This window comes from Stenella coeruleoalba (assembly GCF_951394435.1).
Source record: "Stenella coeruleoalba genome assembly, chromosome: 16".
NCBI classification, from domain to species: Eukaryota; Metazoa; Chordata; class Mammalia; order Artiodactyla; family Delphinidae; genus Stenella; species Stenella coeruleoalba.
The window spans coordinates 63,777,456-63,805,190 of NC_137162.1; the positions used below are offsets into that span (position 1 = coordinate 63,777,456).

At 36.9% G+C, this 27,735-nt stretch overlaps 1 protein-coding gene across 8 annotated transcripts in view; it reads left to right on the top strand.

Moving 5' to 3' along the window:
* Nucleotides 1–27,735, top strand: part of HERC4 (HECT and RLD domain containing E3 ubiquitin protein ligase 4) — a 239,152-nt gene that overhangs the window by 147,681 nt on the left and 63,736 nt on the right. For all 8 annotated transcript variants that reach the window (XM_079900839.1, XM_079900838.1, XM_079900837.1 and 5 more), the window contains 2 exons: nt 698–828; nt 12,996–13,156. In XM_079900839.1, the coding sequence (XP_079756965.1) occupies nt 698–828; nt 12,996–13,156 (292 nt within the window). The remainder of the gene's footprint in view (nt 1–697; nt 829–12,995; nt 13,157–27,735) is intronic.

Consider the following 27,735-nt stretch of genomic DNA (forward strand, 5'->3'; position numbering starts at 1 on the left):
TTAAACAGAAAAATCAATTTCCTTACATAGCAATCTGTATAAATACTAATATCCTGCTTTCATCATTTAGTAGCATAAATTTGTATACATAGCTGCAACTATGAAGAAAAGCAGTTGAATTGAAAAGTACTAACTGTGCTTGTTTTAAAATGTCATCATGAATTACTTTTTAAAAACATAACCTTTAATCCTGTTATACATTTTTATGATAAATATTTTAAAGACCATTTATATTTTATGCTAAGACCATTTATGCTAAGAATAGCTATATTAGTACACTCTCTGGTTACATGTACTCTTTTTTTGCAGAGCTACTTTGGAAACTGAAAATGATACCATTTTTAGGTTTTGTGAAATTTTATAGGTGTGATTCAACAAGACTATAATGATAGTAAAAGGCAATGCAAAAAATACTCATTAGTATCTCTTTAATGATGACTTTATAATGATGAGAACATAGTTAAATACTTTTGAAGTATGTGAAAATAATAAGCCATATCAGCCTGGAACTCTTAGATTTAAGACATTTTACCTTGAAAAGTCAAGGTATCTTGACTATCTTATCATCTGTTAAATTGTGAAGACAATAGAAGAGAAAATTTGACTCCATATTAAAGATTAACTTATTTTCCTGAAGATTATTTTCTTTTATCAGGCTTTCTAATGACAAAGGGTTTTTTTTTTGTTGTTGTTTTAGGAAGGTGGAGTGTTTACTTTCGGAGCTGGAGGGTATGGTCAGTTGGGTCATAACTCTACCAGTCATGAAATAAACCCAAGGAAAGTGTTTGAACTTATGGGAAGCATTGTCACTCAGATTGCTTGTGGAAGGTAAGCAGTTTTAGAAAAGAGTATTTTGATCTATAGCCCAATTATTTAGGATTTTTTTTTTTTAACAGTCCAGGGGTCTTTTTTTTTTTTTTTAAATCTCTTATGCCATGAATTAATAGGGAATGGCTTCTAGCAGCTTAGGCCCCTTTCCATTGGTTCTCACAAAGTGTGCTTCTCTGGTGGAACAGGCTGGCACTTCATTTGAACCTGAGTGCCTTTCTGTTTGGCTTCCTTTTTTTTTTTTTCTTTCTTTTTTTTTTTTAAATTGGAGTATAATTGTTTTACCATGTTGTTAGTTTCTGCTGTACAACAAAGTGAATCAGCTATATGTATACATATATCCCTTCCCTCTTGGACCTCCCTCCCACCCCACCCCCCATCCCACCCATCTAGGTCATCACACACTGAGCTGAGCTCCCTGTGCTATACAGCAGGTTCCCACTAGCTATCTGTTTCGTACATGGTAGTGTATATATGTGAGTCCTAATCTCCTAATTCATTCCACACTCCCTTTCCCCCACTGTGTCCACCCTCCCATTCTCTACATCCTGTGTCTCTATTCCTACCCTGCAAATAGGATAATCTGTACCATTTTTCTAGATTCCACATATATGCGTTAACATATGAATTTGTTTTTCTGACTTCACTCTGTATGACAGACTTTAGGTCCATCCATGTCTCTACAAATGACCCAGTTTTGTTCCTTTTTATGGCTGAGTAATATTCCACTGTATATATGTACCACATCTTCTTTATCCATTTATCTGTCAGTGGACACTTAGGTTCCTTCCATGTCCTGGCTATTGTGAATAGTGCTGCAATGAACATTGGGATACATTTTTTTTTTTCCTGATCATTTTTCTTCATATGTTTCAGGAAGCTATCAGGGTGCTGAATATGCTTCATATGTACATTAATTCTCTTGGCAAGAAGAATCTTGCCCTTAACTTGTTTACAACAGTGCCAATAGCATGCAGGGTAACATTGTAGACTCTTCCAGTTTTACCTTGGTAACATTTGTGGGGCATTCCTTTTTGAACAGTGTCATTTCCTTGATGTTTACAGTATCACATAGTTTCTTGTAGATTTGCATGTGTTGTGGCCAGAGGAGGAACTTCATGTTTTCTGGAATGCCTTGATAAGATATAGTGGTGCCTCTCCTCTTTCCCTTTGTGTTAGTCATTTTTGCAAATTACTGTAATATAGTAGTTCCAACTGAAAGTGGAGATTTTTAAAATGAATTGTTCAGGAATCTAGTAATCTAAAACAAAAAACATTATCTTCTACCTGCCTGATTTGCTGCTAAGGAATCATAGTAAGAGGAGAAAGTTCTTTTATACTGATTATTTTACCTTTCTCTATTTGAAACAAATTTATCTGAGGCAAGATATTAATAAGGTAAATGTAATACTGTATATAACATTAAGTAAATATAATTTATTTTATGTAACATCACACTTCAAGGGAAACTATAGATCGTCTTTTTTTCTTTTCCACCTTTTTTTTCTTTAAAGAATGAAGAAATTGACCAATTAATTACTTAAGACATAAGATTAGTTAGTGGTGAAAGTTGAATTGGACTACTGATCTCCTGATTGCCAGTTGTTGGGAGTAGATAGGAATCAGAGCTTTGTAACTGAGCTTCACCTTTGATGGATTAAATTTTGGTGGATTCCCCAGAGGCAAAATATCCTTTGCTTGACTCACTCAGTTTTGACCACTTAGCTTAGTTTTCCAGCTAGTATGTATCTTTATACAATATAGTTAAGTTTTCCAGTATTAATTCAAGTACACAGAATTACACCGTAGGTAGCCTTTGGTGACTTTTTTTTTTTTTTAACATCATGCTGTATGATTATCCATATGTGTATAGCTATGGTTCTCCATCGTTAGGTCTTATTGCTGTGTTTTACTCAATTATATGCATATATAATTATTTTCTCAGTCATGGGCACTTGGGTATTTCCAGTTTTTGGCAATTACAAATAATGTTGCTTTGAACATTTATTATGTAATATACATAAACTTTAATATTTCTAAAGTATATACCTAGAATGGAATTTCTGGGCCAGAGAGTATACTGAATTTGAGTTTTGCAGGTTAATGTCACCCTATTTACCAGAATGGTTATACCAGTTTACCTTCCCATCACTATTGTATGAGAATTCCTATGTCCTTTTCACCATTTGGTATTGTTAGACTTTTAAATTTTTGCTAATCTCTTGGATATATAGTGGTAGTTAATCATGATTTTAATTTGCATTTCCATGATTTGATAGGGATTGCATTGAGTTGGTAGATCACTTTCAGAAGTATTGATGTCTTAACAATTTTAAGGCTTTCAAGCCATGAATGTGGGATGTCTTTCCATTTATTTACTTTCTTTCAGTAATATTTTGCAGTTTTCATTGTATATCTTTTATCTATTTGCTTTCTCTATACCTCACACTTTTTTTGTCCCTGATTTTCTACGTTATTGTCTTCTTCTGTGTTTAGTTTATTTTTTTGCAGTGAAATGTTTTAGTTTCCTCTCATTTCCTTTTCTGTATATTCTATAGCTATCTTTTTGTGGTTACCATGGGGATTACATTTAATATCCTAAAGTTATTAACTCTCTAACTCAAATTTATACTAGGTCAATTTCAATAATATACAAAACTTTGTTCCTATATAGTTCTGTCCCTACCCCATTTCAGTTATTGGTGTCACAAGATAACTTTAGTATACATTGTGTGTCAGAAAACATAAATTAATAATTTTATGCATTAGTCTCTTAAATTATGTAGAAAACAAAATTTGGAGGAAAAACACAAAATTACAATAATACTAGCTTTTATAATCACCCATATATTTACCTTTACTGAGATCTTTATTTTTTCATACAGCTTCAAGTTACTGTCTAGTGTCCTTTCATTTCAACCTGTAGGATTCCTTTTAGTATTTCTTAAAGGGCAGGTCTGGTGATAAACTCCCTGAGCTTTTATCTGTAAATGTCTTAATTTCTTTCTCACTTTTGAAGGACAGTTTTGTCAGGTATCAGATTCTTTGTTGACAGGTTTTTTCTTTCAGCAGTTTGAATGTATAAGCCCACTGCCTTCTGACCTGCAAAGTTTCTGCTGAGAAGTCTACTGATAATCCTATTGAGGATCCCTTGTATGTGACAAGTCACTTCTCTCTTGCTTCATTCAGGTTTCTTTGTCTTTTGACAGTGTGATTGTAATGTGTCTCAGTATGGGTCTCTTTCAGTTCATCCTACTTGGAGTTTCTTGATGTTTATGTCCAAGTTTGGGTATTTTTTGGTTATTATTTCTTCAAATGATCTTTTTACCTTCTGGAACTTCCCACAGTGCCTATGTTCGTCCACTTGATGATGTCCTTTAGGTCCCTTAGGTTCTCTTTACTTTTGTTTAGTCTTTTTTCTTTCTTTTCCTGAGACTTAATAATTTCAATTGTTTTATGTTCAAGTTCCTGTATTCTTTTTTCTTTCTGCTCAAATCTGCCTTAGAATCCCTCCAGTGAGTTTTTTATTTTAGTTAATGTATTTTTCAGCTCCAGAACTTCCTTTTGGTGTGTTTTTAGGTTTTCTATTTTTTTATTGATATTTCCATTTTCTTCATATATTGTTTTCTTGACTATTTCCATGTCTTCCTTTTGTTATTTGAGCATCTTTAAGAAAATTATTTTAGATTTTGTCTGTTAATGTTCATCATCTGGTTGTTCTCAGGGAACAACCCTGTTTTATTTTTTTAAAGTAGACTTTATTTTTTACAGCATTTTTAGGTTCACCAGAAAATTAAATGGTATATTTGTTTCAGTTGATGAACCTGCTGTTGACAAAAATAATCAATAAACAATCTGTAATAGGAAAAGAAAGGAGTTTTATTTGAGCCAAACTGAGGACAATAGCCTGGAAGACAGCTTCTCATGTAACTCTGAGGAACTACTCCTCCAGAGAAGCATGGTTTTCAGCACAGTTTTATATCTTGTCAGAAGAAAGAACATCAAACAAGTCAGGGATACATTCCTTCAGGGTTTCCCAAAAAACAGATCAGCATGTACACAGCAAGTCCATATGGCCTTGGCACCTGGGAAGAGAGTCTTACCATCTAAGGAGTACCAGCATTGGCATCCCAGGAAGGGAGGGATTTAATCTTTATTTTTAACATGGATATTCTTTACTTCTGGTCATTGTGCCCTTCTCTTTAATAATTACAGCAGATATACTGTAATTTGATAGGCCACAAACAGGCTGTTTTAGTTAGGATTAAAATCACATTAACTTATGTATAAGCCAGATGACTTCCCCATACCTCAATATGTGAAAATTTCTTTCATCGCTACATTGACAGGTCATTTCATCACTACATTGACAGGTCATTACAGGTGTACATAGTGTATGTTAGGGTTCATTCTGTGGGTTTGGACAAATGTATAATGATGTGCATCCACCATTATAGTATCATACAGGGTAATTTCAATGCCTAAAAATCCTGTATGCTCCCCTTATTTATCCCCCCCACTTCCCTAACTCCTGGCAGTCACTGATTTTTACTCTCATAGTTTTGCCTTTTCCGGAATGAAATATAGTTGGAGTCACATAGTATGTAGCCTTCTCAGGTTGTCTTCTTTCACTTAGTAATATGCATTTATGGTTCCTCCATGTTTTTTCATGGCTTGATTGCTGATTTCTTTTTAATGCTAACTAATATTCCAGTGTCTAGATGTACCAGTTTGTTTATCCATTCACCTACTGAAGGACATCTTGGTTGCTTTCAAGGTTTGGCAGTTATGAATAAAGCTATTACAAATATCTGTGTCAGGTTTTTGTGTAGACACAGGTTTTTAACTCCTTTGGATGAATAATGAAGAGCACAATTGCCGAATCATATTGTAACAGTATGTTTAGTTTTGTAAAAAACCATAAAACTGCCTTCCAAAGGAGCTATATCATTTTTTCCTTTGAATGCGCCTTACTTTCCAATTTCTTTGTATTCTCTGTGATTTTTTTTCTTTTTGAAAACTGTACATTTGAACCTAATAATGTGGTAACTCTAGAAATAATATTCTTTCCCTTCTCTAGGGTTTGCTGTTTTTTGTTTTGTTTTTATTTTTTGATTTTTATAGGTTGTCTCTGTGCCAAGGATCAGCCTGAGGTGTAAACATAAGGTCTTCTCAGGTCATTTCTGAGACTGCACCTTTTCCGGGGCATGCACAATGACTTTCTAAATTCCTGTGTATATGCAGTTACATTTGAATATCCTAGATCTTAAATGACTGACTTCTAAAAGGGGCAGAAGAAAAAAGAAAGGGGAGAAAATAGAAGAAAATAAAAGGGAAGAAAACACTAGCCCTTTAAATCCTCTAGAAGTCTCTTCAGCTGGAGGTGAATAGGCTTGTAACAGTGGGCAGAAGGGGTGCAGAAAAGACTTACCCACGTTTGTATCTGTACCTCTGTGATCAGAAGTAGCAATCAGTGATCAGAGGACCAATCTCAAATATAAGGACCTTATTGCCTACCCTGGCTCCCACAAGCTATGTCTGAGATACTCTTGGAGCATGTGGATTATTGCCTGTCACAGGGCTGAGGGTGAAGGGGGGGTAGGTAGCTACTACTGTGCTAAGTGCTGAAATTAATCAAAATTAATTGCAGTTTACCACCCAAGCCTTCCCTTGGAAATTGCAAGCCTTTAATAGACGCCTTAAAATAGTTACATCAGACAGATTCTGTCACAGCAGTTGTTGTCTAAGTTAGGAGACAGATTCCTGGTGCTTCCTGCTCCACCATCTTCTCAGAATCATCCTCTCATAGCTCCATCTTTGAAAACTCCTTTGCCCTCCTGCTTTTTAGTGCTACTGTTGCCATAAATTAAGTTCCATGTGTATGTGGATCTATTTCTGTCTTCTCTATCTTATTCCTTCAATCTGTGTGTCTATCCCTGTTTGATTATTCTTGATTTCTCCTTGTATGTCTGTCAGTTTTTGCTTTTGAGGCTGTGTTCTTAAGTGTATAAAATTTAAATTTTATCCATTCTTGATGAATTGAACCTTTTGTCTTTGTGGTGGTGATCCTCTAGATCTCTAATATCATTTTTGTTTCCTTAAAATCTGTTTTATCTGATGTGAATAGAGCTCCACCTGCTTTTATATTGATATATATATATTTTTTTATCTATTTTTTTTCTATTCTTTTACTTTGTCTTTCTGTATGTTTTAGATGAATCTCATGTAAATATCATTAAGTTAGATTTTTTTTAAAAAATCCATCCTAACAATCTTTGTCTTTTAAATGGACAGATTTGGCAAGTTTTATTTTTTTTTAATTATTACTAATATATTTGGGTTTAAACCTGCCATCATATTTTGTACTGTTTATGCTACCAGTTTATTTTCGTTTTCTTTCTTTTCTTTTTTGCCTTTCTTTGGATTAATAATTTTTTTAAAAAATTTATTTATTTTTGGCTGTGTTGGGTCTTCCTTGTGGTGCGCGGGCTTCTCATTGCGTTGGCTTCTCTTGTTGCAGAGCACGGCCTCTAGTGCGCGGCCTTCAGTAGTTGTGGCTCGCGGGCTCTAGAGCGCAGGCTCGGTAGTTGTGGCGCACGGGCTTAGCTGCTCTGCGGCATATGAGATCTTCCCGGACCAGGGCTCGAACCCGTGTCCCCTGCATTGGCAGGTGGATTCCCAACCACTGCGCCACCAGGGAAGCCTGGATTAATAATTTTTTTAGTCAGTTTATTTTTTTAATTAATTAATTAATTAATTTATGGCTGTGTTGGGTCTTCGTTGCTGCGCGTGGGCTTTCTGTAGTTGCAGTGAGCAGGGGCTACTCTTCATTGCGGTGCATGGGCTTCTCATTGCAGTGGCTTTTCTTGTTGAAGAGCACGGGCTCTAGGTGCGTGGGCTTCAATAATTGTGGCACACGGGCTCAGTAGTTGTGGCTCGTGGGCTTAATTGCTCTGCGGCATGTGGGATCTTCCAGGACCAGGGCTTGAACCCGTGTCCCCTGCATTGGCAGGCGGATTCTTAACCACTGCACCACCAGGGAAGTCCTTTTAGTTAGTTTAATTCCCTCTACCCATTTGGAAATATGGGAACTCTTTTTTAGTTGTTACTCTAGAAATAACAACATTAATCTTTAAGTTATATTAATACTTTCCCCCTTTTCTGGAAGTTGTAAGACCTCCATTTACCTTCCCAACTTTTCATTCTCTATATTTATTTATTTTCTTTTTTAGGCCATGCCGTGCAGCATGTGGGATCTTAGTTCCCTGACCAGGGATCGAACCCATGCCCTCTGCATTGGGAGTGCAGAGTCTTAACAACTGGACCACCAGGGAATTCCCATTCATTCTCTCTATATTTTTAAACCCCAGAAGAATATTGCTTCATATAGTCAGTGTACATTTAGAAATGGCTCTACATACATTTACTACCATTTTTTTCTCTTTAGTTTTTACAATTAGTTTCATTTTCCTTTTATCAGCCACCCTTTGGAATTTTCTTTAAGTAGATTTGCAGGTGGCAGACTCTTTTGTGTATCTAAAAATGTCTGTATTGCACCTTCGTTCATGAATGATGTTGTTGGTTATAGAATTCTAGCTTGGCATTTGCTTACAGCACTTAAGATAATGTTCTACTGTCTTTTGGCTTCAGTTCTTCTGAGAAGTCGGCTGCTGGTATGTTGCTCCTTTGAAGGTAATTTGTCTCTTTTCTCTCTCTCTTCAGTTTTGCTTTCATTTGTCAAGGTATGGATTTTCTTACTGGACTTCTTGAATCTGTGGAATAATCTCTCTTTAGATACAACTTTTCCTTTCCTCATAGGACTCTGATTGGATGTGTATTAAATCGTCTCACTCCACCTTGTAGTCTTACTTTCCACATTTTTGTCCCTCTTTGCTGCCTTCTTGATTACTTTTATGATTTATATTTCAGTTCATTAATTCTCATACTATATTTTTTGTTAAACCTGTATTCTTGATTTTGGTTATTGTGATTTTTCAGTTCTGGTGTTTCATACTGGTTCTTTTTAAAAATCTGAAACAAATTTTTTCTTTAATCTTTCCAGCTGTCTGTCAGTTTTCAACCTCGGCCTTTATTTCTTGGACATTAAACAAGTATTAAACATAATTATTCTAGATTCTTGTGTTTGAAAATTCTGATATCTGAAATCTTTAGGGATCTATTTCTATTGTTTATTCTTTCTGCTAGGTTTTGTTCATGGTACCCTGTTTCTTTGCCCAGTTTTGTGTGTTTGACCATGTATTTGAAAAATTATTTATGGGGATGATTTGACAAAGCCTTCCTTTCCTTTTTTCATATATGAATCAGGATAAAAGGTAAATAAAAGCTCAACATATAAGTGAGCAGAAATGCTTGCTATCTTAATCTTGTTTATTAGACTGTTGAAGTTATACATGAATATATATTCACTAAAGTGTAGAGAGTTCAAATTTCCTTGTTTATCCACTTCATGAGCAATTCATTAAAAGATTATAAATATTTTTAGGTAATTTTTTTCCAGTGAAATATTTAATCAGTCTCTTGTGAGATATCACAGATTGTTTAACGTTATCCAGTTTTGTAATTCTTAACAGTAAAAATGTGCGTGATTTTAATAGTTATTCTTAGCTCTGTAAACTTAGTTCTTTCCAGTAATTTTATTTATTTAATTATTGGACTGGGGGTGGAATTTCAGTTATATATTAATTGAGATGTAAAAAATTATCTACAGAGGGAATGTCAGTTGGTATCATGACCAGTTTGATTTCCAGATAGTTGGTACTGTAAGAACTATGTATTATTTCCTTATTAAATAATTGTCCGAAACTTCCTGAAGGAAGCAGGCAAGGGACACCAGAAATGTGAACTCATTAAAGAGATAATCCAAACGGAAAAGGTTCAGATTCCAGTAGTATAGCGTCATATTGTTTTTGAGCTATTATATCAAATATAGGACTTGAGATAGTTATGTTTGTTCAGTGGCTCTCAACTCTTGACTTCATGCTGTAATCCTTTGGAGAGTTTTTAGTAATATGTGTTGTTGCCTAGGCTCACTCCTAGGCAACTCCAAAATGCAGCCAGGGTTAAGAACCACCGCTTCAGTAGACCAGTTTGAGGAGGAATTTAACAAACTAGTATTGAGCAGTTGTTTTTAAACTGTTGATGTGTTCCTTTGAAATGTCACAGCGGCTGCTTCCTGAAGGAGGCAGACTGGGCAATGTTAAACCCTTCTTTAGCCAGAACAGTTTGTCTGTTTTATATGCTAGGATTCCATTTAATGTTTATTTTGTTAGGAGTATCCTTGATTTAGAATTTTTTTATTAACCTTGGCTCATCTGGCTCTGAGATAAGATGGTTGTTAGATTCTACTTAGTTTTCCAGTAATGTAACAGACTAGATAACTTGAAAACCCTTTTGAATCAAAACACCTTTTAGGGCTTCCCTGGTGACGCAGTGGTTGAGAGTCCGCCTGCCAATGCAGGGCATGCGGGTTCGTGCCCCGGTCTGGGAGGATCCTGCATACCGCAGAGCGGCTGGGCCCGTGGGCCATGGCCGCTGAGCCTGCGCGTCCGGACCTGTGCTCCGCAGGGGGAGAGGCCACAGCAGTGAGAGGCCCGCGTACTGCAAAAAACAAAAACAAACAAACAAAAAACCCAAAACACCTTTTAAATAATATAGATTAGTTTGCCAGCAAGTAAAGGGAATTCCGCAGGGCAAAAATCTGAAAACCATACCTTTTAGTTTGAACTGACTCTGGAGCTGCTCTGAAAAAATTTGCCAATCTAGGTAATGTATTAATTAGCTTATTTTGCTAAACAAATCACCCCAAAACTTAGTGGCTTATTAATACAATGACCTATTTAGCTAATATCTCTGTGGTTCAGTGATTTGGGCTGGGCTTAGCTGGGGCAGTTCTTTTTTTTTTTTTTTTTTTTTTGGCTGCGTTGGGCCTTTGTTGCTGAGCGTGGGCTTTCTCTAATTGTGGCAAGTGGGGACTACTCTTTGTTGCGGTGCGTGAGCTTCTCGTTGTGGTGGCTTCTCTTGTAGAGCACAGGCTCTAGGAGTGCAGGCTTCAGTAGTTGTGGCACGTGGGCTCAGTAGTTGTGGCTCGTGGGCTTAGTTGCTCTGCAGTGTGTGGATCTTCCCGGACCAGGGCTCGAACCCGTGTCCTCTGCATTGGCAGGCAGATTTCTTAACCACTGCGCCACCAGAGAAGTCCCTGGGCAATTCTCATCTTAGCTGAACTCAGTTAATCAGCCGATGATCTGGGTAGGGGCTGGGTAGTCTGTGGGGACCTTAGCTGGGTCAGCTTGTCTCTGCTTCAGATTATATATCATCCTTCAAATGCTAACCTTGGGTTATTCTCATGATGGTAGAGCAGAGTTCCAAAAGAGAGAGGGAAAGAGTGCAAAGCCACTGGTGAGGCATAGGCTCAGATCTGATGCACTGTCATTTCTGCTGCATTCTGTTCAAAGCAAGCCACAGGTCAGAGACCAGTTTTAAGACATGGAGAAATAGATTCACCATCTTGGTGGGAACACCTGCAGAAGTCATATTGTAAGGATAATGGGTACAGGGAAAAGAATAACGGGTCCATTTTTTTCTTTTTTTTTGGCGGGGGGTACGCGGGCCTCTCACTGTTTTGGCCTCTCCCATTGCGGAGCACAGGCTCCGGACGTGCAGGCTCAGCGGCCATGGCTCACCGGCCTAGCCGCTCCGCGGTATGTGGGATCTTCCCGGACTGGGGCACGAACCCGTGTCCCCTGCATCGGCAGGCGGACTCTCAACCACTGTGCCACCAGGGAAGCCCCTTGGGTCCTTTTCATAAACAGTATATCACAGATGGCAAAGGAGTTTGGAAAAGAAGATGAGACCTAAGAACTGGTAGAGGCAGTAGTGAGGCCTGTGAAACCATCTCCTCCCAGTAAAGCTGCCTCATGGGAAGAGTTCACAATGCAATATTCTCTTGCTAGTTTAAGGAGACTTTTCTGGCCTTGGCCTATTTTCTGGTTTGGATCTCCCCTCAGAATTTGTAACCACAGGACTGCCCTAAAGTAGGTTTGGGGCTTGTCAGAGTAGTCCTGGGTTGGTGTATATGTATTATATTTCACAATATATTAAGGGTTTTAAATGAAGTAACTGGCTGGCTGTTTTGAAAAACAGAACTAGAAATGGTATAAAACATAGTCATTAAAAGTTTAAATTCAGTGGATAGTTGAAACAGCAGGTTGGACACACTGCTAAAGAGAAAAATAATGACTTGAAAGATAGATCCAAGGAAATTACTCACAAGGGGTATGGATATTAAAGAGAAGTTAAAAGACTTGTTGGGTATGTTGGGAAGATAAAACGTTTGTCTAATATTATCAAGAAGAGAATTGAATAAATGGGAGAGAGACAGTATTTGCAGAAATAACACTTAAGAATTTGTCAGGCTTGATTGAAGCCATAAAACCTGAGATTGAGGAACACAAGGTCTGAGCTGGATAATCACCTTTAACCCATTCCTAAACATACAGTAGTGAAGCATCAGAAGGAGTTGGATAGGTTCACTGCTTAGTGGGTTTTCTTTAGCTTCGGTTCCGTAATTTCTTAGGTTTGCTTCCACTCTGCAATCTCTAGAGGAGTCTGAGTGTGTATACATAAGGATAAATTTATTTTGAAGAAAGGAAACATTGTTTTTTTGAAGAAAGGAAACATTGTTTTATCATGAGTTTTATATATACCAATCTTCTGCCCAGTTCTTATCTTAAAACTTTTGAGTGATGCCCAGGTGGTGGGCCCTCATAGACCACAGAGCTCTAAGCTAGAACCTGACAGAGAGGGAAGGAGGCTGGGGAGCTTTCTTGGACAGCATAGTTAGTTGCTGCCTCTAGTGCTAAATCATATATTGTAAGGGATTCCAGTATATAGCTGGGCCTTTTAAAATTTGGACATTTTGGGGAATTTTCTGGAATATGCTTTATGCAGCCTGCCTGTGTGGTACAGAATTCATTCAGTATAGAGTAAGGCTATTAAATATTTCGTACAGAAAATTTTAAAACTGTAATGGTTTTATTAACTTACTTTTGAAGACAAAAATTATATCAGTAATATTTGCTATGCTTTTCTGAATGTAAATTGTTTGAAAGGTAACATTAAGTCTGAGGTTTTCTATCATTTTACTCTAGGCAGCACACTTCTGCTTTTGTTCCTTCATCAGGACGAATTTATTCTTTTGGACTTGGTGGTAATGGACAGCTAGGAACTGGTTCAACAAGCAACAGAAAAAGTCCTTTCACTGTGAAAGGAAATTGGTTCCCTTATAATGGACAATGTCCACCAGATTTTGGTAAGTTCTTTTACATTAAAGCTTTGCTGCACATACTAAAATTATTGTTAAAATGTTGCTCTTAAAAGATGAACTTTTCTATGTTTTAAATGAAAGAATCACGAGATACATTGTTTAGTGAAAATAGCAAGATACAGAATACTGAATACAGAATACAGAATACTAAGCAACTGTATGGTTGCTTAGTTTGTATATATATATATGCATAAGGAAACCCAGGATAAATAAAATAATGAAAGTACGTTGGGCATATGGGAACTGAATGGTGACTAGATACCAGTGGGAGGGAAGTGTTTTTGTTTTTTATTTTTGATTATGGTAAAATACATATAATACAAAGTTTATGAACTTAACTGTTTTTAAGTGCACAGTCAGTAGTGTTAAGTACATTCACATTGTTGTGTAACTACCTCCAGAGCGTTTTTGTCTTGCAAAACTGAAACTCTGTGTTCATAAAACAACAATTCTCCATTCACTCTTCCCACTAGCTGGCAACCATTCTGCATTCTCTGTGAATTTGACTTAGCTCTAAATATCTCATAAGTGGAATCATACAGTATTTTTTTTGTGTGTGATTGGCTTGTTTTATAAACTTAGCATAATGTCCTTAAGGTTCATCCATGTTACAGCATGTGTGTATAGACCACATTTTGTTTATCTGTGAGTTGCTGATGGACATTTGGATTGTTTCCACCTTTTGACTACTGTGAATAATGCTGCTATAAACATGGGTGTATAAATATCTCTTCTTCAAGACCCTGCTTTCAATTCTTTGGGGTATATACGAGACTTTAAAATTATATAACATTTTCTGTTTATCTGAAATTTGAACATATGAATATATTACCTGTTCGAAATATTAAAATTTGCTTTTATATCCCTACTGCTTTAGCCAAATCTATATTTTTGTTTTCTGTTACTCTTTTAATAGATCTGGTTATCTTTTCAATGATCCTAACTTACTACTTTTAAAGAATTTGAAATGTTCAGATGCTGTTTTCTCATTCACTTCTTTGACATGCTGCAACCAAAATGTACTTCTTAAAATATTTCCTTTACCATCCTAAACTACACCTTAGAATTGTTTTTTCGTTTATTTTATCTATGTTTGATTGTCTTTGGGATTTTTCTCTGAGCTGTGGGACTTGAGTCAAGACTATTCTGTGATGAACCTACTATGAAGGTTGACATTTGAAAAGGTCCATCACTTTTTATTATGAATTACCTTTGAAGATACTTTTTTTTCGTAACTAAAAGGATATCTCTATTATACTTTTATTTAACAAACGTCAGGATATGATACTATTTTTTTCTTGTTTTTGTTTGATTTTGTGTTAGAATATGGCTTCGCTTTCTTCCAGTCACTCTTAGGTTTGGAACCTGCATTTATTTTAGTAGTATTGTTCTTTTTCTTATGTCCTTAGGAGCATGTTGGTGTTTCATCATATCAGTTTCTTCCACAAGGCACCATTAATAACCTAACAAAGAGATTTGTAATTTAAAGCAGCATGGATATTGTAAGGAATCATGTATTTCTGTTATACAGTTTAGTCACTTAGAGATGCATTTTGTTGCCTTTGAAACTGCATACCTTAAGATTATTTACATTAAAGTGGGAAAGGAAATGGAGTTATAAAAGCAGTCATTTTTGCTACAATTTAGTTTCATTAAAAAATTGTTTATTCACAGTAGCCAAAAGGCATAAACAACTCATGTCCATCAACAGATGAATGGATAGAAAAGTATGGTATATACATGTAATTGAATATTAGCCATATAGAGGAATGAAATTTTGGTACATGCCACAGCATGGAAGAACCTTGAAAACATGCTAAGTGAAAGAAGCCTGACACAAAAGGATAAATATTGTATGACTCCTCTTGTATGAGGTACCTAGAACAAATTTATAGAGACAGAGAGAACACTGGTTTCCAGGGTCTGGAGGGAGGGGAGAATGAGGAGTTGTTTAATGGGTACAGATTTTCTGTTTGGGATGATAAAATATACTGGAGGTGAATAATGGTGTTAGCTGCACAGCACTGTGAATTTGCTTGATGCCATGAATTAACACTTTAAAATGGTTAAAACAGTAAATTTTCTGTTATGTATATCTTACCACTATTTTATATATATAATATATATAATGGCTGATAATTATTTTGTACTATACTAAAGCTGTGCAGGATAGGAACTAATTAAATGTGAATTTAATTTACTCAGCCCCTCTAGAAGTTAAGTCCGTGGCCCCCCACCATAAATCAATCACATTGTTAGCATAAACTATCTGGTATGGCCTCGAGGCCACAGGTAAAAACAGACACTCTTTTTTTTTTTCACACACACACACACACACACACACACACACACACACACACGGTATTTTATTTTTACAAGAGATAAATAAACTGACACCAAGCATTGTAAATGGATGACCACAACAAAAGCAACAATGATTGCAATTACCAAACACGAAACACACTCATACCATGTCATAATATTGACATTCAGTCCAGTAATCCTCCACTGTATCAGGTCCTTTACTTTGCAGTGAAAATTGATTTGTATATTTTTTGCCTCTGAGCCCTTGTGGGATTTATTTTATTTTATTTTTTTAAATTATTATTATTATTTTTATTCAAACAGAAAGTCACAAAAATTATAATCATCCTCATCAGTTCACTCAGTCCCATGTAATTAATTTTTTTTTCATCTTGATCTTTTGTTAGCACTTTTATGAATTCATCAGTTTTCCATCAGAGTTCTGAAAATGCTTATTCATTCAGTTCATCAGTATGGTCAGTTACCAGAAACCTGTACTTGTCAGAGTCTTTTCCATGAATTCCTTGACGATGAAACCCTTTTATAGGAACATTTTTGCAAAAGCATCAGAGTACACCCAGAACTGTCTGTAAATGACAAAAGACTTAAAAATGACCACGGTTAAAGATTTGATGAAAGTTCATAATAAGGCAATTGACAAGGAAATTTAGTTATTTCTGAGATATACATTTTAAAGTAATAACTAGAATTATGACTTATAACATTATACCAGAACATATAAGATTTTTAGACATTTCATGTAATGTCTGAAACATTTATATTAACATATTTCCATACAAATAACCCAAAGAAAGTTTAGTATTAGTTGGTTTTTTTTTTTGTTTGTTTGTTTTTTTATACTGCAGGTTCTTACTAGTCATCAATTTTATACACATCAGTGTATACATGTCATTCCCAATCGCCCAATTCAGCACACCACCATCCACATCCCACTGCAGTTTTCCTGCCTTGATGTCCATACGTTTGTTCTCTACATCTGTGTCTCAACTTCTGCCCTGCAAACTGGTTCATCTGTACCATTTTTCTAGGTTCCACATACATGCGTTAATATATGATATTTATTTTTCTCTTTCTGACTTACTTCACTCTGTATGACAGTCTCTAGGTCCATCCACGTCTCAATGACTTAATTTCTTAATGACTCAATTTCGTTCCTTTTTATGGCTGAGTAATATTCCATTGTATATATGTACCACAACTTCTTTATCCATTCATCTGTCGATGGGCATTTAGGTTGCTTCCATTACCTGGCTATTGTAAATAGTGCTGCAATGAACATTTGGGTGCATGTGTCTTTTTGAATTATGGTTTTCTCTGGATATATGCCCAGTAGTGGGATTGATGGATCATATGGTAATTCTATTTTTAGTTTTTTAAGGAACCTCCATACTGTTCTCCATAGTGGCTATATCAATTTACATTCCCACCAACAGTGCAAGAGGGTTCCCTTTTCTCCACACCCTCTCCAGCATTTGTTGTTTGTAGATTTTCTGATGATGCCCATTCTAACTGGTGTGAGGTGATACCTCATTGTAGTTTTGATTTGCATTTCTCTAATAATTAGTGATGTTGAGCAGCTTTTCATGTGCTTCTTGGCCATCTGTATGTCTTCTTTGGAGAAATGTCTATTTAATTCTTCTGCCCATTTTTGGATTGGGTTGTTTGTTTCTTTAATATTGAGCTGCATGAGCTGTTTATATATTTTGGGGATTAGTCCTTTGTCCATTGATTCGTTTGCAAATATTTTCTCCCATTCTGAGGGTTGTCTTTTCGTCTTGTGCTTTGAAGTTTCATTAGGTCCCATTTGTTTATTTTTGTTTTTATTTCCATTACTCTAGGAGGTGGATCAAAAAAGATCTTGCTGTGGTTTATGTCAAAGAGTGTTCTTCCTATGTTTTCCTCCCAAGAGTTCTATAGTGTCCGGTCTTACATTTAGGTCTCTAATCCATTTTGAGTTTATTTTTGTGTATGGTGTTAGGGAATGTTCTAATTTCATTCTTTTACATGTAGCTGTCCAGTTTTCCCAGCACCACTTATTGAAGAGACTGTCTTTTCTCCATTGTATATCTTTGCCTCCTTTGTCATAGATTAGTTGACCATAGGTGCGTGGGTTTATCTCTGGGCTTTCTATCTTGTTCCATTGATCTATGTTTCTGTTTTTGTGCCAGTACCATATTGTCTTGATTACTGTAGCTTTGTAATATAGTCTGAAGTCAAGGAGTCTGATTCCCCCAGCTCTGTTTTTTTCCCTCAAGACTGCTTTGGCTATTCGGGGTCTATAAAAAGACACTCTTAACAGGATATTCCCAAGACTTTGAGACTCTATCCTTGGAACTAGGCAAAGGGCAAACCTTTCTTTTATTATTATTTTTTTTATTATTATTATTTTTTTGCAGTACGCGGGCCTCTCACTGTTGTGGCCTCTCCCGTTCCAGAGCACAGGCTCCGGATGCGCAGGCTCAGCCGCCATGGCTCAGGGGCCCAGCCGCTCCGTGGTTGTGGGATCCTCCTGGACCGGGGCACGAACCCGTGTCCCCTGCATCGGCAGGTGGACTCTCAACCACTGCCCCACCAGGGAAGCCCCAAACCTTTCTTTAGAATGTGTATAGTATTAGTATATAGGACAACTGTATTAGTTTGCTAGGGCTGCTATAATAAAATATCACAAACTCAGTTTCTTGAACAATACAAATTTATTGACTCAGTTGTGAAGGCTAGAAGTCCAAGATCAAGGTGTTGGCAGTGTTGCTTCCTTCTGAGGGCTATAAGAGAGAATCTGTTCCATATATCTCTCCTAGCTTTTGGTGGTTTGCTGGCAATCTTTGGTATTCCTTGGCTAGTAGATCTCTGCCTTCATCCTGCCATGGCATTGTCTCTATGTGCCTGTCTGTGTCCACATTTCGCTCTTTTATAAGGACACCAGTCATTTTGTACTGGTGGTCCACCCTACTCAAATATGACTTCAACTTATGTAATTACATCTGTAGTGACCCTATTTCTGAAGAAGGTCACTTTCTGAGGGTACTAGGGATTAGGACTTCAACATATGAATTTTGGGGGAGCACAATTCATCACATGATGATGTCCCAGACCTGACAAGTTTTAATCTTCTACTGCGCCAGAGACATCATAAGCATTGGCTCCATAAGTACAACCAACTTTATTCTTTAAGATGACTTGTCATATCTAATTCAATAGCCATTGTTCTTAATATGACATTTCAGGTAACTTCTTGGTTACATAATTGATTTGCTCAATCAGTTATGAAAGAAGTACAAACTAGTGGGAAGGGGAACATATTCTTACTGAACCCATGCAGATAGCAACATTACTGTTAAAAGAACAGAAACCTATTAAATTTGAATTATTATTGAATTCTGGGGATCAGCAAGAATCAGATAAAATGTTTTTAATTGACATAATATTATATTTGTTTCATGTATATAGCATAACAATTTGATATTTGTATATATTGCAAATGATCACCACAATAAGTCAAGTTAACATCTGTCACCATCGTTAAAAATTTTTTTTCTTGTTATGAAACTAAGATTTACTCTCAGCAACTTTCTAATTTGCAGTACAGTATTATTAACTGTAGTCACCATACTGAACATTTCAGTCCCATGATTTAGTTATTTTATAACTGGAATTTTGTGCCTTTTGACCTCCTTTATCCATTTTGCCTGGCCCCCATCCCCAGGCACCTCTGGCAACCACTAATCTGTTCTCCGTATCTATGAGTTTGGTTTCAGTTTGTTGTTGTTGTTTGTTTTTTAGATTCCACGTGTAAGTGAGATCATACAGTATTTGTCTTTCTCTTTCTGACTTATTTCACTTAGCATAATGCCCTCTAGGAATCATGTGTGTTGTCACAAATGGCAAGATTTCCTTCTTTTTTATGGCTAAATAATATTCCATTGTATGTATATTTGTATGTATGTGTATATATGCATGTGTGTATGTATACACTTACACACACACACACACACACACACACACACACACACACACACACACACACTCTCACACACACACCATGTTTTCTTTATCCATTCATCCATCAGTGGAAACTTAGGTTGCTTCCATACCTTGGCTATTGTAAATAATGCTAAAATGAACATGGTGGTGCATACATCTTTTCAAATTAGTGTTTTTGTTTTACCCAGAAGTGGAATTGCTGGATCATATGGTAGTTCTGTTTCTAATTTTTTGAAGAACCCCCATACTGTTTCCATAGTGGCTGCACCAATTTATACTCCCACTAACAGTGCAAGAGGGTTCTCTTTTCTCCACATCTTCACCAACACTTGTTATTTCTTGTCTTTTTGTTAATAACCAGTCTAACAACTGTGAGTTGATATCTCATTGTGATTTGCATTTCCCTGATGATTAATGATGTTGAGCATCTTTTCATGTGCCTGTAGGCCATCTGTATGTCTTCTTTGGAAAAATGTCTATTCAGCTCTTCTGCCTATTTTTTTAAACCAGGCTGTTTGTTTTTTGATGTTGAGTTATATGAGCTGTTTATATATTTTGGATATTAACCCCTTATCAGTCATATCATTTGCAAATATTTTCTGCCAATCAGTAGGTTGTCTTTTTGTTTTGTCAGTGATCTCCTTTGCTGTGCAAAAGCTTTTAAGTCTAATTAGGTCCCATTTGTTTATTTTTGCTTTTGTTTCCTTTGCCTTAGGAGACAGATCCAAAAAACTATTGCTACGATTTATGTCAAAGAGTGATCTGCCTGTTTTCCTCTAGGAGTTTTATGGTTTCAGGTCTTACATTTTGGTCTTTAATCCATGTTGATGGTTTCCTTTGCTGTGCAGAAGCTTTTTAGTGTGATGTAGTCCTACTTGTTTATTTTTGCTTTTGATGCTTTTACTTTTGGTGCTAAATCCAAAAAATCATCCTCAAGACTGATGTCAGGGAGCTTACTGCCTATGTTTTCTTCTAGGAGTTTTATGATTTAGGTCATATATTCAAGTCTTTAGTCCATTTTGAGTTAGTTTTTTTTTAATAAATTTATTTATTTTTATTATCATTTTTGGCTGCATCAGGTCTTCGTTGCTGTGTGCGGGCTTTCTCTAGTTGTGGCAAGTGGGGCTACTCTTCGTTGTGGTGCGCGGGCTTCTCATTGCAGTGGCTTCTCTTGTTGCGGAGCACGGGCTCTAGGTGCACGGGCTTCAGTAGTTGTGGCTTGCAGGCTCTAGAGTGCAGGCTCAGTAGTTGTGGCACACGGGCTTAGTTGCTCCGCAGCATGTGGGATCTGCCTGGACCAGGGCTTGAACCCGTGTCCCCTGCATTGGCAGGCATATTCTTTACCACTGTACTACCAGGGAAGCTCTTGAGTTGGTTTTTGTGTATGGTGTAAGATAGTGGTCCAGTTTCATTCTTTTGCATGTGGCTGTCCAATTTTCTCAGCACTATTCATTGAAAAGACTGTCCTTTTCCCACTGTGTATTCTTAGCTTCTTTGTTTTAAATAAATTGATCATATATGCATTGGTTTATTTCTGGGCTCTGTATTCTATGTCTGTTTTTAATGCTGATACCATACTGTTTTGATTACTGTAGTGTTGTGATATAGTTCAACCCTGCCCTCACTCTTGATTGTCTCTCAAATCTTTGTTAATGTCCAAACAGTCTATATTATTTTAAGTGGCTCTCAGTTGAGAATGTGCCAAGACCTGTCAGTATCCCAAAGGGGAGAATTTCAGCAATACCTAAATTCAAGCTGATTGAGGCCAGACCCTCAGGCAGTAGCTTTTAAGTATGCAAATGTATATCTATCCTGTGGGACTGCAAGAGAAAGTCACACTGCTGCCAGAACTAGGCAACCTAGAGGTGTCCCTTGGGTGGCAGCTGTGAAAATCAGGGCACCAGCTAAGGGTACAAGCTCCTTTCCAGGAGATACTGGCAAGTTAACGCAAGGTAGAGGGAGAGCACAAAGATGGCATCCACCAGCTTTCGTCCCCAAAGATCACCTCAGTAGGTTGCTAGAGGTGTAGAAACCTTAGGCCAAAGCTCCAGGACAAGCAGATAGGTCTTTTTCGCAGAAAACTGGGGTATGTTTCTGTTTGTTGTTTGTGCTGTGCACTGGGGGTGGTAGCCAACCAAAAACTGTCTCTCCAGTTGTTACAGTCCCGTGGGACCCAGGATACAAGCCCAGCTGTCCACCAGAACCAGGCAATCAAGGGGCATCAGTTAGGTGGCAACCACAAAAATGGGGACACCAGATGGGAATACGAGGTCCCCTATGGAAGAAATGGATGTTCTGGAGTGCAGCAGAGGGATGTTGCAAAGATAAGCCCCTCCTTCTGAGATCTCTGAGAGGATTACAACAAGCCCTTTGATGTGGGTTTAATTAGAAGCCTGCCTCTTAGGCCAAAGCTGTATTAGGTAAACTAATAATCCTCTTCTACAGAAAGATTGGGCACCTCAGTCTGTTGCCTCTTGCTGTGCCCTGGGATGGTAGTCAGTTAAGAACTCTTTGTCCATTGGTTTTAGTCCTGTGGGACCCTTGAGCATAATCCCCCACTGGCCCCCAGAGTCAGGTGATCTAGAGGTGTGCCCTGAATGGCAGCTGCAAAAATCAGGGCCTTAGAAGAGGATATAAGCTCCTTTCCGGGAGATACTGGCAAGCTGAAGGGAGAAGAGAAATGTTTTTTAACATTTCGTTTCAGCGTACCAAAGCAGAGTTTACAAAATTGATGTGAATTAGATTGCTTTAGAAGAAGGAGAAATGACTCCCTATAAGGGAGATCCAGAAAACAGAAAATTAAAGCAAAGTTAAACATTATGGATCTTGGATTGTCAGTTTCATAAAACTGCTTATCAGCTTAAAAAAATATATGAGAAATCCTAATGTAGTCCACTGGTGTCTTTTGAAAGTTCTCTAAGCCACGTCTCCTCAGAAGCCTGTACCCAAGTATCTATTCTTTGATGTATAAGTGGTTTCAAATAACAGGTACAGTCCTTTTCACAGGGCTCTGAGACTATCCTTCTTTGTTGAAAGTACAAACTCTGGCCTGTAGCTTATAGGAAGGCCTTCAGACAAGCATCAGAATAAAACAAAAACTAGTCAATAGATGAAAGAGGCTTAAAATGACTATGGCTTATTTATTATTGATAATTGTCAAGTGGAAAGATATGACGAGGGTTCATAATAAGAATAAATACAGTTGACAAGGAAATTTGGTTGTTTCTGTGACATGGAGAACACATTAGAGGCATGTTTTGGAGATACTGTGGTTTGGTTCCAGAATACCACAATAAAGTGAGTCAGATAAAATTTTTGGTTTCTTGGTGCATGTAAAAGTTATGTTTACACTATTCTGTAGCCTGTTAATTGTGCAGTAGCATTATTTCTTTAAAAAAATGTACATATTATATCTTAATTAAAAATACTTTATTACTAAAAAATGCTAACAATCATCTGACAACACAAATCATCAATTACCACAAATCAGCAATTTGTAAAAACCACAATATCTGTGAAGCACAATAAAGCAAGTTATGCCTGTATTCCAAAAAGGTTTTTAAACAAGAATGTTTCTAAAGATGATGATTAAGCCTGTTCTCAAAGAAGTCAGTGATTCCTTACATCTGATTTATGAATATGAATGAGTATAACCTTTTACAGTTGAAAAAAATCTTGAGATATAATATGATAATCCTGAGACCTAATGTACCAGGAATAACACCAAGAATATCAAGTAAAGAGATTCAGTAAGTCAGGGATCAAGTTTAGACATCTATATTTTTATAAAACGCCATTTGAAAATCACTGGCCTAGAAGATGATAGATGTGAATAAAATAAAGATTCAATAATAACTGAAATTGGGGGAACGAAACCTGACATTAGAACAGACAGCACTGTACCGCCAGAACTCTTATAAATACAGGAAAACTTGACAGAACTATTTCATAAGAGTTTTGAATAATGTTTCCCTTCATATTTAAACATATGGTAAGCAAGGACATTGGTGAATCTCCATGGACTTCTCATAAAACACTTTTTGAAATATATTAATTTTTGAAATTTTTATATTACCATATAAATTAGAAATTTTTATAGTAATTACATTTTTGAAATATCTTTATTAATTTAGAGAGGTGAAATATTTATATTAATTTTACCATATAAATTTAACCTAGGGAAGGTTAAGTGTCTTCTGATTTGACAACTCTTCCCATGCAACCTTTAGAATAGTAACACATCAAATAAACTTAATTATTTCTAGCATTTCTACTTATATGTTGAAAGGACAAATCATTTTGATTCTCCATAGCCTCTCTGGGAAATCTCAAAGATATTTTCACTAACACATAGAAAGTATCTTGGAAGTTTTATTTTCCTAAGTTTAGGATCTGATTCGGCGAAGTGTGTTAGTTTGCTAGGGCTGCCATAACAAAATACCACAGACTGGGTGGCTTAAACAGCAGAAATTTATTTTCTCACAGTTCCGGAAGCTAGAAGTCTAAGATCACTCTGTCAGCAGGTTTGGTTTCTTCTGAAGCCTTGGCTTGCAAATGGCTACCTTCTTGCTGTGTCCTCATGTGACCTTTTCTCTGTGTGTGTGCGTGTGTTGCTGGTGTCTCTTCCTGTTATTATAAGGACAGCAGGCATATTGGATTAGGGCCCCACCCTAACAGCCTCATTTTACCTTAATCACCTCTCTAAAGGTCCGATCTCCAAGTACAGTCATATTCCGAGGTACTGAGGATTACAGCTTCAACATATGAATTTGGGGGCAGGGGTGGACACAATTCAGCCCATAACAGGAAGACAAAAATCAAAAAAGTTGTGAGGGGAGATTGGAACACTTTATTAAAAGATGTAACCTTTGATGCTTGAGAAATAATACTTGGTTACCTATTTTACTGAAGTGACAATAAAACATTTCAAAATAAATGTAAATGGTAATTGAAAAGAACTTTAGCTTATTCATAAGTGAGGAGTCTTTGTTCTTTTTTTTCCACTTAAATAATGAAAAACAAATAAAATCAACATCAGGTATAGAAAATTATTCTAGTAAAACACAGAATTTTTGCTCTTTGGCAGATTACACAAAAGTAAAAAAATAACATAGGTGAAGGCATGGGAGCACACCCTTCAAAATTGAGTGAACTTTGCTAAGATTTTAACATATCGTATAACTTATTTCAGAATCAAGTATAAACCAAGGAAAATAAAAGTCACTTACCATGTTGTGTCTTCAGTTATGTTCTTCCATATTGTGGAACCAGCTGATAGTTGCTCAAGGACAGTGGTATTGTGTCATAGGGTTCATGAGGTTAGAATGACTTTCATGTTAGTACTGTTATCTGTGTTAACATGCAGTGCCTTTGTTCTTGTTCACTTTCAGATAAGTCTATGAGTATTTTTTAAATTTCTTAATTTTCAATTCTGATGTGTTATGTATTAGTGCTTTTAAGCCCTTTGGGGTCCTGAATAAGTCCTAAGAGTGTAAAGGGATTCAGGGATCATCAAAAAACTACTTCTTTTCCTTGTAAGTCAAAGGCACATACATAGTTGTATCTCTGTCAGTATTGCTCCTAAATAGAAGTACACTTTACAGAATTGTAAATAGCTCAAACACATCATTTAGGTAGATAAGTTTCTGAAGAGTGCCCTAATCAAGACTCAGTAAATGGCGGGTGTGTGGGGGGGGAGAGTGCATGGGCAGGGGAGCCTATTTCAAAATTTTCTGTTTTTCCTGACAGTGTATTTTGTAGAGAATAAGGAGGTGAACTAGCCCTCCTAGATATGACAACATATACTATAAAACTGTAACAGTTAAATCAGATTATTCGTATACATATAGACTTTTTTGTGTGTTTTTTAGTTTATTATTTGGCTACGCTGGGTCTTCATTACTGCCTGCGGGCTTTCTCTAGTTGCGGTGAGTGGGGGCTACTCTTTGTTGTGGTGCGCGGGCTTCTCGTTGCGGTGGCTTCTCCTGTTGCGGAGCATGGGCTTTAGGTGCGTGGGCTTCAGTAGTTGTGGCATGTGGGCTCAGTAGTTGTGGCTCACGGACTGTAGAGTGCAGGCTCAGTAGTTGTGGCGCACGGGCTTAGTTGCTCTGTGGCATGTGGGATCTTCCCAGACCAGGAGCCTGTGTCCCCTGCATTGGCAGGGGGATTCTTGACCACTGCACCACCAGGGAGGTCCCTAGACATTTAGATTATTATAGCTTAGTGGAAATCCGGGGGTGGGAGGGGAATCCATGTATTGCCATTATTGTTGGATTGGCCAAAAAGTTCGTTCGGTTTCCCGTAAGCTGGCTCTAGCAGCGCTTAGTTGTCTTTTACTTCATTTGAAACAATTTTGTTAGATTGTATTATGACAGCTATCATATCAGTGTGTGTTAAAAAAAGACATCAAAATTGGTGAATTTTTGTGTAGCCATTTTAATACGGAAGATGGAAGAAAAAAAGTAACTTTTTTGGCATATTATGCTTTATTATTTCAAGAAGGGTAAAAATGCAACTGAAATGCAAAGAAAAGATTTGTGCAGTATATGGAGAAGGTGCTGGGACTGATCGAACGTGTCAAAAGTGGTTTGTGAAGTTTTGTGCTGGAGATTTCTTGCTGGACGATGCTCCACGGTCCGGTAGACCAGTTGAAGTTGATAGCGGTAAAATTTAGACATTAATTGAGAACAGTCAATGTTATACCATGCAGGAGATAGCCAACATACTCAAAATATCCAAATCAAGCATCAAAAATCATTTGCACCAACTTGGTTATGTTAATTGCTTTGGTGTTTGGGTTCCACGTAAGTTAAGTGGAAAAAAACCTTCTTGACCGTATTTCTGCATGCAATTCTGTCCTTAAGCATGATGAAAACATTCCATTTTTAAAACAAATTGTGATGGGTGATGAAAAATGGACAGTGTACAATAATGTGGAACAGAAGAGATCGTGGGGCAAGCGAAATAAAACCACCACCAACCACACCAAAGGCCGGTCTTCAAAGAAGGGATGTTGTGTATATGGTGGGATTGGAAGGAAGTCCTGTATTATGAGCTCCTTCTGGAAAACCAAACGATTAATTCCAGCAAGTACTGCTCCCAGTTAGACCAACTGAAAGCAGCACTTGACGAAAAGTGTCCGGAATTAGTCAACAGAAAACGCATAATCTTCCTTCAGGATAATGCACATGTTTCTTTGATGACCAGGCAAAAACTGTTACAGCTTGGCTGGGAAGTTCTGATTCATCCGCCATATTCACCAGACATTGCCCCTTCGGATTTCCATTTATTTCGGTCTTTACAAAATTCTTTTAATGGAAAATATTTCAGTTCCCTGGAAGACTGTAAATGGCACCTGGAACAGTTCTTTGATCAAAAAGATAAAAGGTTTTGGGAAGACGGAATTACGAAGTTGCCTGAAAAATGGCAGAAGGTAGTGGAACAAAATGGTGAATATGTTGTTAAATAAAGTTCTTGGTGAAAATGAAAAATGTGTCTTTTATTTTTACTTAGAAACCGAAGGAACTTTTTGGCCAACCCAATATATAGGTTTCGTTCAAACTCCATTTGATTGGCAGTGGCTCTTGGAGTTATAGGAAGGACTGTACGAAGTGGAAGTTATGAGAAGGACTTTGAGAACACTTTCGGGATGGAGGAGAGTGCCAAAGTTTTTTAGTGTAGCGTGTTATAGGTAGAAGAGGTGTAGTGTCTCTTCATAACTTTAAAATAGGGCATCACTAATATGTGGAGAAGGGGAAAGAATTATTCAACACATGAAAATTGGGAGGAAAATGTCAGTTTAGACCCTAACCTAACAGTATAAACTAAAATAAATTATAGATGGATTAAAGTTAAATGTAAAAGAGTTCTTAAGACAAGAAAATAATTCTATAATTTGAGGATGGGAAAAAGCTTTCTCACCATTATGGCAGTGAAAGTCACCATTAAGAAAGAGGGCCAACTTCCCTGGTGGTCCAGTGGCTAAGACTCAACGCTTCCAGCGCAGGGGGTCCGGGTTCAATCCCTGGTCAGGGAACTAGATCCCGCACGCTGCAGCGAAGATCCTGTGTGCTGCAACTAAGACCCAATGCAGCCAAATAAATAAATATTTTTTATAAAGAAACCCACTTCCTCTTTAAAAAAAAAAAAGAATGAGATAAATACATTTGATTTAATAGAAAAAGAAACTTGTGAGTCAAAATTAAATAATTATTTAGAAAAAATGTTTGTAACGAATATAACCTGAGGTTAGTAGCCTG